At 36.9% G+C, this 20,183-nt stretch overlaps 3 protein-coding genes across 3 annotated transcripts; 2 read left to right on the forward strand and 1 right to left on the reverse strand.

The window, feature by feature from the left end:
• Nucleotides 1-1,069: 1,069 nt before the first annotated feature.
• LOC137940648 (subtilisin-like protease SBT4.3) lies at nt 1,070-4,176 on the forward strand. The gene is made up of 10 exons (XM_068785800.1): nt 1,070-1,173; nt 1,318-1,409; nt 1,502-1,593; nt 1,678-1,924; nt 2,009-2,501; nt 2,581-2,675; nt 2,784-3,002; nt 3,092-3,203; nt 3,292-3,505; nt 3,580-4,176. The coding sequence occupies exons 1-10, from the start codon at nt 1,084-1,086 to the stop codon at nt 4,104-4,106; spliced, it is 2,181 nt and encodes a 726-aa protein (XP_068641901.1). The 5' UTR covers nt 1,070-1,083; the 3' UTR covers nt 4,107-4,176.
• A 2,091-nt stretch (nt 4,177-6,267) lies between these two features.
• Nucleotides 6,268-13,378, forward strand: LOC137942383 (meiosis-specific protein ASY1). The gene is made up of 21 exons (XM_068788009.1): nt 6,268-6,329; nt 6,430-6,486; nt 7,046-7,142; nt 7,226-7,294; nt 7,582-7,674; nt 8,183-8,300; nt 8,368-8,437; nt 8,512-8,553; nt 8,963-9,091; nt 9,161-9,274; nt 10,172-10,214; nt 10,294-10,335; nt 10,442-10,582; nt 10,957-11,033; nt 11,114-11,218; nt 11,300-11,450; nt 11,591-11,664; nt 11,839-11,899; nt 11,989-12,161; nt 12,471-12,611; nt 13,094-13,378. Exons 1-21 carry the CDS (start codon nt 6,327-6,329, stop codon nt 13,196-13,198), a joined length of 1,905 nt encoding a protein of 634 aa, XP_068644110.1. The 5' UTR covers nt 6,268-6,326; the 3' UTR covers nt 13,199-13,378.
• Nucleotides 13,379-17,928: 4,550 nt separating this feature from the next.
• On the reverse strand, nt 17,929-18,792 carry LOC137942811 (short-chain dehydrogenase reductase 2a-like). The gene has a single exon (XM_068788547.1). It carries the CDS (start codon nt 18,790-18,792, stop codon nt 17,929-17,931), a length of 864 nt encoding a protein of 287 aa, XP_068644648.1.
• Between the last annotated feature and the right edge of the window lie 1,391 nt (nt 18,793-20,183).

Below are 20,183 nucleotides of genomic sequence, written 5' to 3' on the forward strand. Positions count from 1 at the left end.
ACAAGTCTGTAAGTTCCAACCGCCTCCACATGTGAACCATCTTGTTTCCTGAATAGACGGAAGATTTACGTTTCAGTTGTTTTTGTTGGTTTAAGAATCTATGTATGGTGTTGGGAACATGGATTGTAGTACCAGAATCAATCCACCAAGTGTTATAAGAAGCATGAGTCATACTAGATTTAAAACACACTAAGGAACTTAAAGTTTCAAACTGATCCTGAATAGCTTGAATATATTCCTTTGCTTTAGTATAATTAGGGATGGATCAACGGATACTCTTCCCAATATGAGACTTAATAAACATCAAACTTAAGAGACTGGATCGCTCACAAAGATCAAATGATGTTTTTTTCAATTTGGGTACTGGATTTTGTAGGCCACATATACATATCTAGGCCTATTACATGGAGGGTTCTCCATTCTCCAACACAATCCCTTGTATATAAGCTTACATAGGCAGTCTTCCTTGAGATAACTACCTTGGCTTGGATCTAAGACTTTCATAAGAATTGTTGGGTTCAAACCCATCTACAATGACTAACTGAACTTGGGAGTTTTATTTACAAATCATAATCATTTGATCTTTCCAGGTCAGATTTAAGCAATCACCAACCACCTTGAATCATACGTTCGAGGGAGGCCTTAGCATTTGAATGTGTCAGTCATGTTCTCTTAAAATCCCTCATTTTACGCATTATTACAGACATAAGCATAACCAATGGCACAATAACAAACTCTGTAGAAACTATAAAAATCAGTTCGAACATAGGAACTAACAAAAAGAAGCAAAAGGTTTGAACTAGAAGTTCCAGATTATTGAGGAATAAGGTTACATGTTTGTTTCTCGTTTCTTTTTTAGCGAGGTTACCCAGCTGTGTTGTTTCGTTCCGAAGAGGGAGAGTAAGGATTTTCTCTGCAGTTTCGAGTACCGGCTCCTCATCAGGTCTCTAATTGCTTGCTTCTCAACGGCCTACCTTATCAGGAAAGCTCCGAATACATTACATGCTCGTTCCTTATCTTCCGCTGCTATATAATCATCCAATGGCTATATAATTTTATGCTCCTCTGTCTAGCATAAAATCAATGGCTAACCTATGCCGTGTTACCATTCTCCTTACTGTTCTGCTGGTTGCCCTTTCATGTCATTGCCTTTCTCTCCATACAGATAGAAAGGTAGTCTCTCTCTCTCTCTCTCTCTCTCTCTCTGAGATCCTATTTGTGATCTCCAGTCGAAATGGAAGCATAAACAGAGCGTGGTTGTGTTACATTTTTTTGAGATATTAAGCTCATACAAGCTATCTGGTAATGGCTACGCAGGTCTATATTGTGTACATGGGTGCCCTCCCAAGAGGACAATATGAACCCAGAGCGCACCATCAAAGCATCCTGCAGCAAGTCCTTCGAAATAGGTAGTTTTGAATATGAGCGTTTTCATCTCACCAATTCTCGATTTCTTTCGTTTTTTTTTCTACTGAGCGGCAGTCTTCTCCTACATTTGCAGCTCGGTTTCTGATTCCTTGATATACAGCTACACCAGAAGTTTCAATGGCTTTGTGGCCCATCTCACAGATGAGGAGCAAAAGCGGATTGCTAGTAAGTAAACAAGAATCAATTTGTTTAATGAAATCCGTGAAGCCCTCTGCCACCTTTACATAAACAACTACTGTGATTTTACAGATATGGAAGGTGTTGTTTCAATTTTCCCGAGTAGCAAATACAAGCTGCTGACGACAAGATCATGGGACTTCATCGGTTTCACTCGTACTGTCGAAAGGATGTCTGCAGTTGAAAGTGATATAATTATCGGCGTGCTTGATGGTGGAATTTGGCCGGAGTCAGAGTCGTTTACTGATCAGGGATTGAGTCATCCTCCAAAGAAGTGGAAAGGCATTTGTCAATCCACAACATATTTTTCATGCAACAAGTAAAAGTTTGATTTCCAACTAGAAGTTTGATTTTCAAGTAGTAATCATCAAGTGATTTTGCTTATCAAATTTACGATTTACAGTAAAGTCATCGGTGCTCGATTCTACGAAGAAACGGGTGATTCTCCGAGGGATAAACAGGGGCACGGAACCCACACAGCATCCACAGCTGCGGGACGAGAGGTGGAGGGAGCGAGTCTCTACGGTTTGGGACGAGGGACCGCAAGGGGTGGTGTACCCTCTGCAAGACTAGCAATCTATAAGGTGTGTGCGGAAGATGGCTGCTTATTGGAGAACATATTGGCCGGTTTCGACGACGCCATTGCTGATGGTGTTGACATTATCTCTGTTTCACTGGGGCCTTCTGCTACGACTGATTACACTGTGGATCCCATCGCCATTGGGAGCTTCCACGCAATGAAGAAGGGCATCCTCACATCACAAGCTGGAGGGAATTCAGGCCCGGGTTCTGCTTCTATGGGCAGCGCTGCTCCATGGCTGCTTTCCGTTGCTGCCACTACCATCGACCGTGGGTTTGTCAGCAAGGTTAAGCTTAGGGATGGTAAAACTTTTGTTGTAAGTGTGGGATATTTTAGAGACTCTTTTCTGTAACTCCTTGAGAACAAATCGGTGACTAGCTTCACGATTATGGCAGGGAAATGCTGTAAATACTTTCACCATGAACGGTTCCAGCTTTCCTTTGATCTATGGAGGAGATGCTACAAATGGCTGTAGTGCAGGCGCTGGCAGGTAAAATAAAAGTATTAAAGCCTCCCTCTTGACTATTTCTAGTTTTTCATCGTTTTGTTTAAAATGAAACTGAAGAAAGGAATCCAACCAAACCATGGACTGCTTCAGGTTCTGCTACGAGGAATGCCTCAACAAGACATTAGTGGAGGGAAGAATTATTCTCTGTGAAGAAACTTTTGATGTAGAAGGACCTGCAAAGTTAGGCGCCCTGGGAGCAATTATTGAAGACGGAAAGTACAGCGATTGCCCTGAATCTTTCCCATTGCCTGCTACACTCCTCCCTCCTAGGTTTGGTGACAGGATCAAATCTTACATTAACAGCTCAAAGTAAGCCAAAATATACAGGTTTTCACTGTCTGAAAATAAGTCATTCAGTAATGAAACTGACTAAATTCCAATTCGTTTCAACTCAATAGAGATCCACGAGCAAATATATTTAGAACCATGGAAATAAAGGATTCAAGAGCACCTGTCATCGCTTCATTCTCATCAAGAGGCCCAAATAGCATCACAAGCGATATTCTCAAGGTATTTGAAAAACCCAACTTGCTTTTATGTTGGAAAAGGATTCCTAGTAGTGCTTTCTAAGTCTATTTCATTTTTCTATGAAGAACAGCCAGACATTGCCGCTCCAGGAATGGCCATTCTAGCTGCTTACTCCCTTTCTGCATCCATCTCTGGTAGTTACAGAGATAAAAGATTTTCCAAATACAATATAATGTCGGGGACCTCAATGTCCTGCCCCCATGTTGCCGGAGCTGCTGCTTATGTCAAGAGTTTTCACCCGACATGGTCTCCTGCAGCAATTAAGTCTGCTTTGATGACTACTGGTAATCTTCATCTTCATCTTCTGCTTGGCTGGGAATTCGGGATGTTAAGTAACTTAAATTTCTTGTACTGACAGCTTCTGCCATGAGTCCTGGAAAACATAAAGATGTTGAATTTGCCTATGGTGCTGGCCTTGTTAATCCAGTGAAAGCCACTGATCCCGGTCTCGTTTATGATGCACAAGAAAGAGACTATATTCAGATGCTGTGTAACCAAGGCTATGAAGCGAAACATGTTCGGCTAATTTCAGGAGATAACAGCAGTTGTCCTCATGGTCCAGTTGGAACAGTGAGAGATCTCAATTACCCAGCAATGGCAGTAAAGATCACGGAAGGAAGCCATTTCTCTACTTACTTCTTAAGGACAGTCACAAACGTGGGCTCCCACGATTCAACCTACAAGGCAACAATCTCACCGAGAGATTCTGCTATCAAGGTGACGATCACTCCTGATATTCTCCAGTTCAGCTCCAAGAATGATAAACAGCCTTTCGTTGTGACTATCTCAGGAGGAACACTGAAAAGTGATTCTCTTCTCTCTTTTCAACTAGTCTGGTCTGATACTTCTCATAGTGTGAGCAGCCCCATCGTCTTATTCACCTAGCTTCGATCAATCCTGATATGTAATAAAAGAAAAAGGAAGAATAAGAATAGCCTACCCAATTTGAGAATAATATGATAGTGTTTCTGAAAGGTTTGCTAAAGACATTGTTTGACACAATCGTTTTGATGAAGAGCAGATTCTTGCTAAATGGAAAGGAACCATACAAAAATCACCTGTAAATATAAACTCTTCTTGGTTAAATTAATTTTGCTGAGAATAAGTACAAAAAACCAAAAAAATCATTGAGGTTTATTCACTTATGTCTGAAAAAATTAAAAAATCTTCAGTAAATACACATTATTCTCACTAAAATTAATTTCATAACATAAGGTTCTAGGCAACTTCTAAAAATAAAGTATGAAAATACAAAAGAAAAATAAAACTTAAAAATTTCTTGTAATGGAGAGATAACGATTGATATCCAAGTCTCCAGACTTTAAGCATAAATCAGAATGTGTAGGGAGGAGCTTGGTGGGAACTAAGATGCATATGATGATTGAAGAGAGGATAAAAGCTTGGGTAATTTTTGGGATTTTCTCTTTTAATGGGTAAAAATGAGGAAGTGATGCTTAAATCAAATTTTCAAAGTTTGGATATTCAAATATAGGCACAACAACTCAATGCCCCCAAGATGTTTAGAGGGGTATTTATAAGTTTTCCCTTTAAAATATCCATTATTTGCCCGTTTGTAAAAAACTTACATCTCATTGATAGAGCAATGTTAGTGAATGATTGATCAATTTAGTCTAACGACTATAATTTTGTCATAAATGGCTTATTGATCGATTAGAATAATCGATCAATATCTTTTTGTTGGGTATGACAAGTTAAGTTTATCGATCAATGTCCAAGGATTGATAAATCAATCAGTTTTCCTATTGGTAGTGCATTGCATGTATGATCAATCAATGACTTGCCAATGATCAATCATACTTTACTTCCCTAGTTGAAAATCTTCTGTATGATCGATCATTCTTCATATTTTTACATTGCATGGACATCATTGATCAATCAGTCCATAGAGGATGATTGATCATGCTTTATAGCACAATTTGGCTAAGTTTTGTTTGATCGATCAATCACCTCTGATTGATTGATTATGGCTTATATTTTTGGCATGTACACTTTTAGTTGATCGCCCATCGCCAAATATATTTATGGATTAATCCAATACCAAATTGCTAAGTATGATTTCAAAGCATGATTAAATTTGAGCTTAAGGTAGTTTAGCGAGTTATTGAACATTTTAAGGCATCGTCTATACACGATTTTTGAAATATGCATGTCCTATTGCTCCTTTAAAGTAGATGTACTTAACTAGCAAAAATTGGTGGTTGTCTACTTACATGCTAGAGTTCTTGTAATGTTTTATATGATTTAACTCTAGTATTCAATTCTTCATTTATCTTTTTTTTTGTAAGTTATTCTTCGTAGTAATAATCTTCAAAATCATTTTGCTTTGGGTTTTGACTTGGGAACTTGATGGATCAACGTTAGATAACACTGTTAGTAACACACTTTCAAGTTACCCATTTTATTATCATCAAAACTATGAAGATCAATATGATGCTACTGAAAGTCTAACATTCTCCCTCCCCCTCGATGTTCTCCCTCCCCCTCGATGTATAAGGTAGAGGGTCTCCCCTTATGCTTTTGTTCTTGTAGAGCTCCTCCACGAGCAAAGCTCTCTCGTAAGAAGAATCCCCCTTCTTTCTTACTACTTTATATTTCTTTTTATAATAATAATTATAATATTTTTTAAAATATTATATGTCACATTTTAACTAGAAAATTATATATAATACATTAATTATAAAAATTCTCTATTTTATAAAGATTATTTTATATTATAATTTATATATCATAATTTTGGTAATACAAATTTTATTTTATTTTAGTAATAATCATGCTACTAATTGTTGGGAAAATATTATCAAATTTTTATACATTTTATAATATGAAACAAATGAGATTTTAAATTAAAGAAAACTTTTAACTAAGAAAAAATATCCCTAACTTTATTGGTATACAAATTTTTAGCCACGTCACTAGCAAGTCTTGGCCGAGACTTGGAATCCATGAGAGTCACTGAGACTTTAGAAGTATAAAGGCGGTCTATAAATACGGCACTCCCGCGCCATCTTCAGTCTTCAGTGACAATTCAAAATTTCGGTAGGGGCGCTCTGTGTTTCTGCTGTCCTCTGCATAGAAGGCGCAAAAATGGTGAGCACGGAGACGAACTTACCTATCTCGTCGCTATGAATGTTTGGTGTTTGTGATTCATCTGTTTTCGCTGATCTGTTGCTGCTTGTGCATTCGCTAGGTTGTGGTTCAGAAACTGAAAGAAGCTGAAATAACTGAGCAGGATTCCCTGCTACTGGTGATATACTTTTTTGACTTCTCCTTTAGTTTTTTTCATATTTCACCATCATTTGAGATTCTTAGTTTAATTTATAAGTCGATAGTTAACTACAAACCAGTGTCTGGTTTTGTTTTGGAATTCAACACCGATATGCTAGTAGATACTGTTGATCTTGTTAGTGTTTCTCAGTTGTAAGATCTGGTAAAAAATGCCCTACGGTGAACAGAATGTTCGGCACATTCAGCTTTTAGTAATCTTTTTAAGCTTTTTGGTAATTCGTCGACGAAATCGTCTGATTCAGCCCAATTTCCTCCTGATGTCGGGTTTTCGACTCATAACTCTGCCCAATTTCTGAAAAAATCGAAGTAACTTCCTCTGCTAGATTTTTAAAATTCACTCATCTTACGGTATCACTATAATCAACAGACGGAACGGCTTCAATTAATTTCAGTCATAAGTGAAATGCTGAGAGTACTTGTTTTTCACTTAGTTAATTCGTTCTTCGTCTAGTCTGTTGCTCTGTCCTACCTAATCGAATTGTCAATTTTTGGCCTATTTCTCCACATATGACGAACAGACAAGGAACCTGCTTCGAATCGCTATCTACAATATTAGCTACATTAGAGGCCTTTTTCCGGAGAAATATTTCAACGATAAATCTGTTCCAGCCTTAGGTCAGTTTCTTCTCTAAAAAAAGACCTTTGCGTGATCTAATATCGTGAAGGAGATTTTAGTGATAAGATCTGTCTTCTTGCAGAGATGAAAATAAAAAAGCTGATGCCGATGGATGCAGAATCAAGAAGACTGATCGATTGGATGGAGAAAGGTACCTGACATGTGAAGTAGATTGAAGTAGAGTATCTCGGTCTTGTTTCCAGAGATTGTTGGCGACGCGTCCGGTCGGACCGTTTCACGTACCTCAATGCTGTGTAATTTATGAATCAATAAGGATTTTTCCATTAAATCTGGAATTTCCAGGATCTACCACACTGTTACTTTCAGCGCATTGGCTTTTCAAACGTGTTCAGTGTTTAACGATGTAATTACCACGGAACGGCATTTTATCTGTATTTTTGTATTTCTTAGCTCACTCTACTCTTCTTACTCGCGTAGGCGTTTATGATGCATTGCAAAAGAAGTACCTCAAAACGATGTTGTTTAGCATCTGTGAAGCTATGGATGGTCCAATGATCGAGGAATATTCCTGTGAGTTGTTTATTAAGAAGTTCATGTGTCAGAATTATTTTGGTATATGCAATATTGTTTCTCCGTCCTTGATCAGTTCTCTTTCTTTCAGATTTGTCTGTTTCTTTCCTAGATTTTGTTTAGGTTTTGACAGTCAAAAGCCATCCAGGGCTGTCGCGCATTATTGGTTTTTTCACTCTCTTTTAGACGAATAAACAATCAGTATTTCGTCAACTTCACAACCGGAATTTTTACTTTGCCTATGGCCATTCCATTGTTCTGGAGGATTAAGGACTCTGTTCAATTAAGAAGACCACCACTTACGAGCTGCATTCCGAGAGAGAAGCATTCCAGTAGTATGGAAAGATATAGTAAGCTAGTGGGACTATTTATAGGAGTTAATTCTGCTATTCTCATAATCCTAGTGAGAAATTTCAGGGGTAGTGATTTTCACGCAGTGACCTCCGGAACGAATTATTATGTTTAGTAATCATTCCACCTGACTAAATTTTATTTATATTTCCTGCAGTTTCTTTCAGCTACACGGGTTCAGACAGCGACGAGGTGTCCATGAACATCACTAGAAACAAGAAACAAGGATGCACGTTCAAGTCCAATGCAACTGAAATTACTCCCAACCAAATGAGGTATATTTGGATTTGGTGAATGATGTCAGTCAGCTTCTTGCCTTTACTAACTTATACCAAATTGCAGGAGTTCTGCATGTAAAATGATACGGACTCTTGTCCAGCTGATGAGGACTCTTGATCGTATGCCTGATGAGGTACATAAAACTGAAGAAAGTGGAGAAAATTTATATTTTGTAGAGCTGAAACTGGAAATTATATTCTTTTACAGCGGACCATTTTGATGAAACTATTATATTTCGAGGATGTAACGGTGAGTAACATTTCTTTACCTGAACTTGTTCTCTGATTATGCACTAATTTATGCTTTATAGTTTTTTTAATGAGATTTTATGCTCTTCCTTACAGTTAATTGTAGATTGCTCCGTTCTCTTGTAGTTTCGTGTTGGGAAGAATGAAATTTCTAAATTGATATGGTTTTATTAATTTCATTGCTTGGAAGCATGGATATTTCTCTATCAGGAACTCCGGAATGAATACCAAGACACCCTTTGAATTGTGCCAGTGATCACTCTGCTTTCTTTATCTGGCATGCAAGTGATTCACTATGGCTCCATGCGGGTGCAGTTACCGGAAGTGGCATCCTGAGGACTATCGTCTATTCTTCTTATGTAAACACTTTGAGACATACTAAAACAAATATTGTGCTCAATCGCGTGCAGCCAGCAAATTATGAGCCCCCCTTCTTTAGAAGCTGCTCCGAACAAGAAACAAATAATACATGGACAAAAAGACCTCTTAAAATGGAGGTCGGAAATGTTGACAGCAAGCATATTTCATTAGCACTGAAGGTATGAAACAAGAATTCATGATCTATATATTCTAGTTGCTTGCCACTAACCAACTATTTATATGTGCAGGTAAAAAGCATTCTTGATCCATGTGATGATGAGAATGAGGATGCTGTTGCTGATGAAGAGGAGAGCTTGGGAGCAGTTTCGGTTCAACAGGATGACTCCTCTACTGATGGCGAGGTAAAATATTTATTGCAGCTGAAAACCAAGATTTCAACTATACCATAAAACTGTATTTCTTCATGTTTAATGCCATTATTAGTATTTTTTGTCATGTTCTGTACTGAAATAACTCTTTTGCTTTGGAGATCTGCAACTAAGGAAGAGTCTGTGTCCACACTTGTAGCTTGCAGTCAGAAGCCTGACAGTTTAGGCATTGAATCCTGAATCTCAGGATGGTGTCTGTGCACCAGTAAATTCTGATATCTTGCCACATGGAAAATTACCCTTCGGAAAAACCCAAAAAAAAGAAGAAAAAAAATAACAAGAAGAAACTGAGATCTATAATTGCCCCTACAGTTTTGTTCAAAACACTTCAGAAGCTGGTGCTCCCAGGTTTTAACAATGACTATGAAATGTTTGCACATCCTTAAATTTGTCTATCACTTTCTGAAATTTCTGTCTACTCATTCCTTTTGATGATTTCACCAATATTTCTTGTTGGCAATTGGCACTACAGCTGATTTACTTGCCAAGTAGCTGTGCAATTGAAACTTATTTTGGGTGATGTAGGTTGATAAACGTGAATGGGATTTGCACTAAAATAGTTCATGATACTCTCTAGGAGGCCTGGCAAATAAATTGCATATTTTTTTAAACTTGTGCACCAGATGGAGTAACCCTGTTGAGAATTAAATGGTTAATCGTTCGGGATGTCTCTGGAGTAATTTAAAATTTTCAGGGTCATATGTAAGCTCCTTTGTACAGCTTGTACTTCAAAACATGTGAAGAATGTTATGTGATCAGAGAGTGTTACAATAACATGTAGGAATAGCATGTTCTTTCCTTTTCTAAATCTACCTACTTCGCATTGAAAATAAAAAAAAATCAACAGAGTTGAAATTTATGGCTTTTCAGGTTCACCATTTACAAGGAGATCAGTACATAGTGGCACCAATAAGTACTGCTCTATTTCTCTGGCTAATATTTTCTTCTGTCTGTATACCTATGGGTCACTAACATATTTAATTTCTTGTCAGACAACTGTCAGCCATGCATGGACAACAATGTCTCTCCTGATGGTCTGTTTCTACGTACAGCATAGAGTGAACGAACTGGGCATCAAGATAAGCTTAGTCTTTATAATGCCCAGCTTCTATTCAAGTTGATTTGACACTCCTGTTGCAGATGAAACTCAAGATCGTGAGCAGGACGAAGAGAATTTGGCATTGATAAGAAATTGGATTGCTTCCAGGCATTCTGACGACGTTGACCTCACTGATGTTCTGTCGAACTTTCCAGACTTATCTGTGGTAACGATGATCTCTCGTTTACGCAAAAGACGTTGATTTCACTGAAATCAATCGTCCTAGGTTTAGTTTTTCTTATTTGATTATAGTGTGTGCTTGTGAAAAATTTGATTACCTTTGACAACAAATTTGAATACTTGAATAAGGCTTAATTCAATAACCAACGTTAGATTAGATGTCTATTTTGTACATTTAACTGCAGTCATGATTCGCAGGTACATATTGAAGGTAAAGAACGAAGCATTTTTCATGCAATTTGAAGAATGGCCCGGTTCAAATGTTAACTTACAATGAGAATAATAAATGGAAGACAAATCATCATGCACAGTTATATGTTTTCAAAGAAGGGCAAATGTTTCTCATCTGCATGTCCTTGTTTACGATTTGCTTCAGAAAGTATGGACAAGCTGGTCAAACAAGGGTTTCTAACAGCAGTTGGAAGGGATTCATACAAGATACACAAGGGTCAGGTCTGATAAGTAGCTACATTTTGTCTGAGTGCAGTTATTCTGCTCTTTCAATACTTTCTCTAACATAGCTCATTACTAAGGGTGATTGCGAGATGGCTGATGTAAAAGAGGAGATGGATATGTGCGAGACAATTAGCCCAGTAAAAGATCTTCAAAAAATGGACGAAGATAACATCTACAAGAAGGTGAATAACTGCTTCTTCTTAATGGGAAATTGCACTACAGACATTTGCTAAGTAGATGAAGTTCGAATGCAACAATTGTAGGTTTTATATCATGCCCTTGGCATGGAATATATATCGGCGGCTAAATTGCAAAAAAAGTTAGAAGGGCAAGTTTGCTTGTCTACCATCCGGAAGCTGATAGCAAAGATGACGTTGGACGGATTTGTGGAAGTCAAAAACATCGGAAGGCTCGGTAAGCATCTTGGACTCAGAAAAAACTGTCATGTTAATGGATTAATTAGTCAGAAAGATTTTGAGTTTTGTAGTTGGGTTAGACTTTAAACCAATTTCACATAGTATAAAAAGGCCTTTTCTAATTTGTCTATCACACAGGCAAACGAGTGATACATTCAGAGGTGGCAGCGAGGAAGCTTGAAGAAATCAGGAAAGCTTTAGAAACTACATCGGTAATTTATTTTTATCCAACTCAATATCCGTAGAAAGAAGCTAGGGATTTATAATTGCCTTAGACGGCAAATTGGCAATACAGCTACGGGGATTTATAATTGGCTTGGTGGAAATATAGCTACGGGTAACATGTTCGTCTATTTCGTTCATGCAATACTTTTTATTTTCTACAGGGGAGAGAAATCACCGGTTATGGGGCAACAAAATCCAGTGAACTTGCTTCACGATCGGCTGGTGAGTAAATCAAGGCAACCCTACGGTGTGAACCAATCTACCCACGGTGCTTGCTGCTTGCTCATGCGTTACACTTCGTTGGTGTGCAGGAAGCGACCGCAATGAGGCATCGATCTGCGCTGGGCTCCACTCTATCGGATCTGATCTTACGCGAACGCGAGCTAGGTCTGACACCAACCGAAATGGATCAGACCACAGTGATCATACGGCCAGTACGAAAGTCAATATGGATCATGGCAACACCCCCATCAGCCATGCACAGGTCGTTCTCAGTCTGGAATCTCTTTCCTAGCCAAATTTCCTTTTCGTCCCCTCGTTTTTCTATGCAAGTAAACCCATTCACCGGAAATCAAATGCCAGAATTTAAGCTTGGCGTGGCCTAAAGAGCAGGAAAATTTCAAAATTTTAGACGAATAAAGTTGGGTTTTGTTTAAGGTGATCCCGTAAGCAAATTATGTTGACAGAATACCTAAATTATCTATGGCTAGTAAAGAATTATTCAAATAGATAGAATGACAAAAAGAAACCCTTCCTCAGAGAAGTAACAGATCTGTTATTAATTGCTTTACAGCCGGTCGCTTCTCGGGAAAGCGTCGTCCTAGTAAAAGCCGAGCAAGAGGGAACAGCGGGTAGGAATTCTCGCTGTGAGCAACAGGAAGCCACTACGTGCTACCGCTCCACGCAGGAGAAGCGCTTCAGGAAGGCCAGCACGGTGAGTTCTTCCTCTTCGATTCTCTCGTTAAGTCATCCACACGAGGACCTCGCAAATTTCCGCTGCTTGACTGAACCAGCTGATCAGGTAGTAGAAATGGGGCCCGCACTAAGATGAAATTGGTGAAAACGAAGATCATCCAATGTTTTGTCTGAGCTATTTCTATATCTATTAGGGTTGATTCAATAAAAAAAACCATTTTTTCGTATTGGATTAGCTATATATATAGTTATATATAATTGATCCAATACGAAAGACAATCAATTTGGTGCAAAACGGTTTTCTCAACCGTGGCTGAGATAGCAGTTGTTCAGAAGGTTGAGATAGTCTTTGATCAATGTATGTTTTATATTAAATAATTTTTTATATTGGATCAACTCTATATATATATTATTAAAATTTTCATGAGAATTTAGTCTATTTTTACTTGTTATTTCCGGAGCAAGTTTGTTCAGTAAAATCATAGGGAAGGTTTATGGTAGGTTGAGGAGCCAATTGCTCAGTTGATAAAGCGTCTGAAAGCTCAAACGGCGGCGCGAGAGACTTCTAAACGTGGAGGGAGCAACCTTACTCCAGGAAATGCCTAGTCGTCTGGGCCACTTAAAATGAGCTTTTCAAGAACATTTTAACCAAGTTTGTGATAAAGATGGTTTGCTCCGGACAGTGTACAGAGAACAAAAGATGCATCTAATTCCGTTTTGTCTATCTTTTCTGTATATGAGTTTTCGCATGGATTTAAGCATTTGAAGTAGGACAGCTTTAATGGATATGTTTCCCACTCTTCTTTACAACCAATTAGCCTGACCTCCTGTAAAGTTTAAATTTTGGAGGAACCTTTTGTGAGTTCTTTTTTTTTGTGGGTGTGAGCTTAAAAACAAAAAAAATGTTATCAAGTTGGGATATGTTGAGCTATTCTCACTTTTTTAACAGGTCAGAATGCAAAAACGACAGAAACTTAGCAAATCATACACAAAAATGGATGACGTATGTGAGTCTAAATGTGTGACATGTGGCCCATTAATCTTATGAAATAGTAGGTATATAATTTAGCCAAGGATTTCTCATAATTAGAGAAGAAATAAACGTTATGAATCTTATCCAAAATTAGAATCTCCTTATATAAATATTTCTGTAATTTACAGTATTAAATGAGGTAACTACTTTTTTTGGAAGTTACCATAGTTCAGAATAAAGACACTTTTTCTCTTTGTTAAATAAATCAAGAAAATTTTCTGAAAAATAAGATGATATTCTTAAGATTCTTTTTAGGTATTGTTAGTTAACAAACAAAAAAATTTCAAGGGTAGATCAATAACTTCAATTCAAAAGTGAAGCAAAAGATTTAGCTTAAATTCAGATCTTCGCATGCAACAGGATATCAACATGACCATTAATTCTTCCAATGCGAATATCTCCTTAAATATATATTAGATCAACATAAAATTCTCCTTATGAAACTAAACTTAAATATCTTTCATCCAAGTATCTCTTCATAAAATATACTTCTTTTGAGATAAACAATCTAATCAATTTTAGACTCTATAATATGGTCGAATTGATTATCCTTTCTTCTTTGGCCAACATGACCATTGACCCTTTTTCTGCTTTAAATGCCGATTTCTCTTTCTAGAAAAATCTTATTTCAACAATTTTTTTTGAGTTAAAAACTAGTCTCATTGATCTTTCCAAAGGTATATAATTTTCTATATGAAACATATTGTAAGAGAGTTAAAATATCTATTGAAAAACAAGAACAGGGAAAGAAAAACTTAAGGAAAAATGAGAAACTCATCTTTAATCTTTTTTTTTTTTTTTCTTCTTCTTCCTCCCTTTCTTCTCCATCTTCTCTTTTTCCATCTTATATCTTTGCCCTCTCTGATACCATGTTAAAACTTAGGATTTCATGATGTATAATCACAGTAGAAGAGGATTAAGGGGTGAGAAGAAAAAGAGGAGTTATGGAGAGAGGATTTTAGGAGAAGAAGAGGAAGAGTGGCGAATTTGGAGAAAAAAGGAGGAAGAATAAGATAATTGATCTAGTCCAAACCCTCCCCCTTAAGCTCTATTTATAAATGATAAAAGTACCAATAATACAATTACACCCTTCACCCTAGTAAGAGTGAAGAAAAAATAAAAAACATAAACTAATTACATCAATGACCTTCCAACATATTCATATCTTCTAACATAGGGGATGATCGATCAATCAGAATTCCCTTTGATTGTGTAATACAAGTATAATCAATTAATGAACTTCCTATGATCGATCATGCTTTATGTCTTTGACTGGTGAGATTTTGTCTGATCGACCAATTGGGTGGGATAATCGATCATTCCATCTAAGTTTTTACTTGCTTGGACAATATGGATCGATCATGTTTTTTTAACATGAAATGACCATGTTCTAGATGATTAATCAATAGACTATGGTTGATCAATCATGTTTTATAAGCTTGGTCCGTGCACTTCTAGATGGTCGATCATTGGCAAAAGTTGATCGATCACTCCAATCCCAATTCAACTAAGTTGACTTTTAAAGCATGTGAATGATTGAATCGAAGTCCTCCAACATGTTTGAAAAGATGTTTTAAAATATGTGTACATGTAATGTATGCCCTAAAACTCATATTTAGCATTGTACTTTAAGAGAAGGAGTTTGGAAGGCTCTCTTACATATTGATTAAGTTTTGATATACATCAACGACTCCTAAACTCTAGTATTCACATCATATTCTTCTTCAAGGGTGCTTCTTTAAGAGTTGTATTTCAATGATGTTTGAGGTCTTTAGTAGGCTTGATCGTTTTGAAGCTTTAGACATTGAGATGCATGTCTCTTGAAGGTAAAGTATCTAAAATACTTAGTTTGAAAGTCAGACAACTCTATTAAGTTTTGTTATCATCAAAATAAATAAGGAATTCAACCTATGGTGAACACAATGATCGATCTTGCTTTATGTCCTTGACTGGGATAGAACTATTAATTTTGTTTTAACTAAAACTATCTACTACCTCAATAAACATAAGTAAATTGGACATTGGATAGAACTCATGATTGGGTAACAAGAAAAGTCATGAAATTAAAATTATGATGAGTTTCAAGTAACGAGGACTCTAAGACGCAACTCTCTTCACGTCAATAATCGGGGAAGAAATAGGAGACAACAAGAAGGTTTCCTAAAACATAGAATTTGTTTATCAAGCACTTAAGAAGAATTTGAAACAAAATTAAACTTGCTTCTCTTGAACATAGGAGAGAATTCTGAACATGGCTAGGAGAAAAAATTGGACTTTAGAGGTTGGGTATTTATTAGGATGTTAAGAAAGAAAGTTTGACAAACTTTCTCCTATTAGGAGTCCAAATGAGGTCAGACTCCTTCTAGGAGTCTAGAAAGTTGTGACAAATTGTAGGAGGAATAGCCAAGTAGTGAGGAAACAAGAAGACTGAGACATCAACTAACTCTCAAATTTCAAACCAGCTTATAAACCAACATAAATAGACTTATGCTAAGAAGTACTAGTTGCACATTTTTTTTCATATAATAGCTTTTGATGAATAACTTCCAACAACAAAAAACACAAACCAATTGCCCAGCAACAAAATCTTAGAAGCACCAAACAACTATTGATCTTCTCACGGAATAACACTCTGACCCTTTTCAAATTCACACAACATAAAGAGTAAAAGGACAAAAAATCCTAGTTTTCATAACTTAATGATCATGGCGGAGGACTAGTTTTGAAAGAATTTTTTTCAGAAGAGAGAAGACAGATGAGGAGTATAGATAACTAAAGATTTAACTAGAAGACTAATCAACGTTCATTAAGGACTCAAGGTTCTAAACTCATGATCATAATGACTAGAAAATTAAGGTATGCATGCATGACCCAAGAAGTGATAAAAATAAAACTTAAAACTCTTAAAAATTGAATATGAGATGAACCAAAATTAAAACTTAAATGAAAGATTATTGGGACAAGAAGAACTTAAGATAAAGAGAAAGACTCATCCTTCTTCATATTCTTCTTCTTATTCTTCCCTTTCTTTTTTTTCTCTATCGTTTTCTTGGTTTCAAGATTATCGCTTTGATACCATGCGAAAATTTATGACCTTACAATAAAGGAAAGAAGCAACATAAAACACTTCTCACCTATTTATAACATAAAACACTAAAAAAAGACGCTAATGCTGATACTCCTTTTACACTATAAGAAATACGATTCTATGAAAAACACTTTCTTAGAAACCTATGTAAACACAAGCTACATCTTTTAACAATAAATATATAAATAAATATCTCTGAAATTGTTAATAACCAAATTACATGTACCACACTTAGACACAATGGGGTTTTGCAGTATTTTGTGATTTCATTTGGTGAACTGTAATTTGACTCCCTTAGGCTAACTTTTATCAAAGTTCAAAGTCGTGGCACCTTTTCCATGATGCCTCATTCTCCCCTTCATGCGCTTATAATTAATTTAACATATTCTATGAGTAACAATAACTCATCTAGCACTTCAAAGATGCTGGTATCATTAACTCTCTTTAAAATAAAAAAAACATGTATTATTGAGTTCTCAAGCTAGTCTATGCCCGTTTAATTAAGTTGAAAGATAACCAATCAAGCAAACAACATTTGAATCCATAGAGTGAAAAGCCATTTATAGATGAGCTCTAGTGTTTGTGTAAATGAGTTCGGCTAATTAACAGAATTATTTTTTTCCACCATTGGGAATTTAGGGTTTGTTTGGAAGCCCTAGAAAAGAAAAGAAAAAGAAAACGAGAATTTGACAATTATTATTCCAAAAAATTGTTAGTGAAAATAGATAATAATCAAATTCTCCTCTTCGCTAACTATTTTTGGAAATAATAATGATCAAATTCTCATTTTCTTTTCTTTTCCATGGGGTTCCGGACAGACCCTTAAAAGAAGAAAATGGAAAACAAAAGTCTGGATACATATAATACAAGTTGCATGGTTTTTCTTTCTTTATATAGAGTTGGATGATCGAAGGGAAGTGGTTGCATGAATCTGAAGGATCTTATTTGTTTTTTATGACTCATCTGGATTTGTAATTGTGATTCATAATAAATAAATAAAAACCCAGATGACCTTCTTCGAATCTCAAACTACCTGTTACATCAAATTAGCAATCTGAAATGTAGTAAAAGTTCATATAAGAATTACATCACATTCAATCTCGATGATGCTTTACTACTCAAGAACACAGAAGAAAGACAAAAAAAAAAAGAATATCGTAGAAGATGGAATGTTCAAACTCGATGTTACCAATCTGATGATAGGAAGAAATACTCCTACAAGCCGACGCAATTCCTGGATGTCGTAACTCCTCCGTCCACAACAAGATTATGACCGCTCACATAATTAGATTCATCACAGGCAAGGTAAAGGACAGCTTCAGCTATGTCTGTAGCTCTCAGAGTGTTACCCTTCAGGTTGGCCAAATTGCTCACAAACGCCTCCATCTTCGCTTCTTCTTCCCCAGAAGGTATCCCATTACTTTCCTCCCCTTCTGCTCTCCAGGCATTAACAAGCATCGAGGTGGCTACGCCGAAAGGAGAGATACAGTTAACCCGCAGCCCAGATCTACCCAGTTCACAGGCTGCGTTCTTGGTTAGCCCTACAATGGCATGCTTTGAAGCCGTGTATCCGTGAGGCCCGAGACCACCCATGACACCGGCAACACTGGCTGTTGATATGATGCAGCCACTGCGGCGGGGCACCATAACCCGTGCTGCATGCTTCATGCCCAGTGCAACACCGCGGACGTTCACCTGCATCAGTCGGTCGAACTCATCTGCGTCAAAGTTTAGGATGCTTTTGTTCTTGGATTGATTTCCGAGGACCCCAGCGTTGTTGAAGAGAACATCCAGGTGCCCATGTCGTTGCACGGTTCTATCGATCAAATGCTGAACGTCTTCTTCCCGGCGCACGTCGCAATGCAGAAAGAATGCAGCGGGATGAAGCGAAGCGGCGAGCTCATTTCCGGCGGTGTCCTCCACATCGGCGATGACTACCCTTGCACCGTGTTTGACGAAAAGCCTCACTGTCGCTTCTCCTATCCCTCGTGCCCCGCCGGTGACTATGGCAACTTTTCCGTCTAATCTGTGATAATGAAAGATGACGGTAAACTTGCTGTAACATCTTGCCCTTTCCATTTGACAAATGCCTACTGGAAAGACTAAGTCGCAGAGAAAATATTGAATAGAAAAGAAAATAACCTTCACCTTTTGGGATAGGTGGTGCACAGATTCGGCGATCCTTGAGGGCTTTGGTCGGTACTGATTGACTCCACGGTCATCGTTGCAGCCACGGAGAATTCTAAGCGGAGAAAACCAGGAAAGGATGTTTCTGTACTCGAAAATCCGGGGATTTATAGGCTGTTTTCTACCAAAGCATCATCTGACCGACTGGAATCCTTCCCGCCCACAAACCATAGAAGTTTAACAAACCATTTGAACCTCTTTGTCCGAGCTAAACGATGAGATTTTTGTGCTTATTATTGTCTCAGCATGGAACCCAGAAACAGGAAAAGGAAATTAAGACAAGTCTTTTTTACTATTCTGGTGTAATAAAATTACTTGATTCTGTTTATTTGTTAAGGAAAGAAATATAATATTGACTGAATCGCCAGAAGATAATGCATTCTCAATTTCTGAAGTTAAAGGAATGAATTGGAAATCTCAATCTTTCCGTTTTAATAGATGGGAATAGGAATCTTACAAGAACTCGTCCCTGTATCAGAGGCAGCTCAATTACCCTCAGTCTTTCCTTTTTCATTGATATTTTTTTTCTACCAATTTCTTTCGTAGGTTCAGGACACTCTTATTTGTAAGCTTGCTACAAATATTGGGTGGGTTTTCTTATTCTTAAGCAAGCAAAGCTGAACTTCAAATATTTACTCGATTGGTAACTTGTCATCTCATATCTAAAATAGATAAGATTACTCAAATATTTTTGTTGTGAGAGTCATGTAAGACTCTTTTAAACCTATTCTTCAAAGAATTATTCACTAAAATTAATAAACATATTCTCCCTCCCCTTTAGGTTTATCATTGTAGGACCTAACAATTGCAAGTATTCTAATTATTGGGTTAATGTCAAATATGCACACAAGTTTGCAGCATTGCCATCTAAATTTGATGCAATTGCTTATTTGAAGTGTTTTGTTGTCTTTGTGTTCATTTTCAATAAAAGGAAATAAGATTATTTTTTTAGCTATGTGAATCCTACCTTGCACCCTTTCTTGAGTGTTGCATTTTTTAAAAAAAAAGAAATAATTCATTGACTTGATTATAACTGAGTAAAATGAGTCTCTTTTTATTGTGGAGGAAAAAAGTAAAATTATGTTACAATTAAATTACCCAATTCCCGGTTACACCCAAAGTAAAACACTAAAAGATAAGTCTTAGAACAATTAAACAACCACAAAATAATAGAAAAATAACATAACTTAAACTCCTTTAAACTATAGGAGTTTTTTTTTTCCCATGTGACTCCTCTTAGACTCCAACATATTTATCCTGGCTTCATGAAACTTCTTGTTGTG

The sequence above is a fragment of the Aristolochia californica genome, unplaced genomic scaffold (assembly GCF_029961685.1).
Source record: "Aristolochia californica isolate CCGP_79_NKW_82.1479 unplaced genomic scaffold, dmAriCali1.0.hap1 SCAF_10, whole genome shotgun sequence".
NCBI classification, from domain to species: Eukaryota; Viridiplantae; Streptophyta; class Magnoliopsida; order Piperales; family Aristolochiaceae; genus Aristolochia; species Aristolochia californica.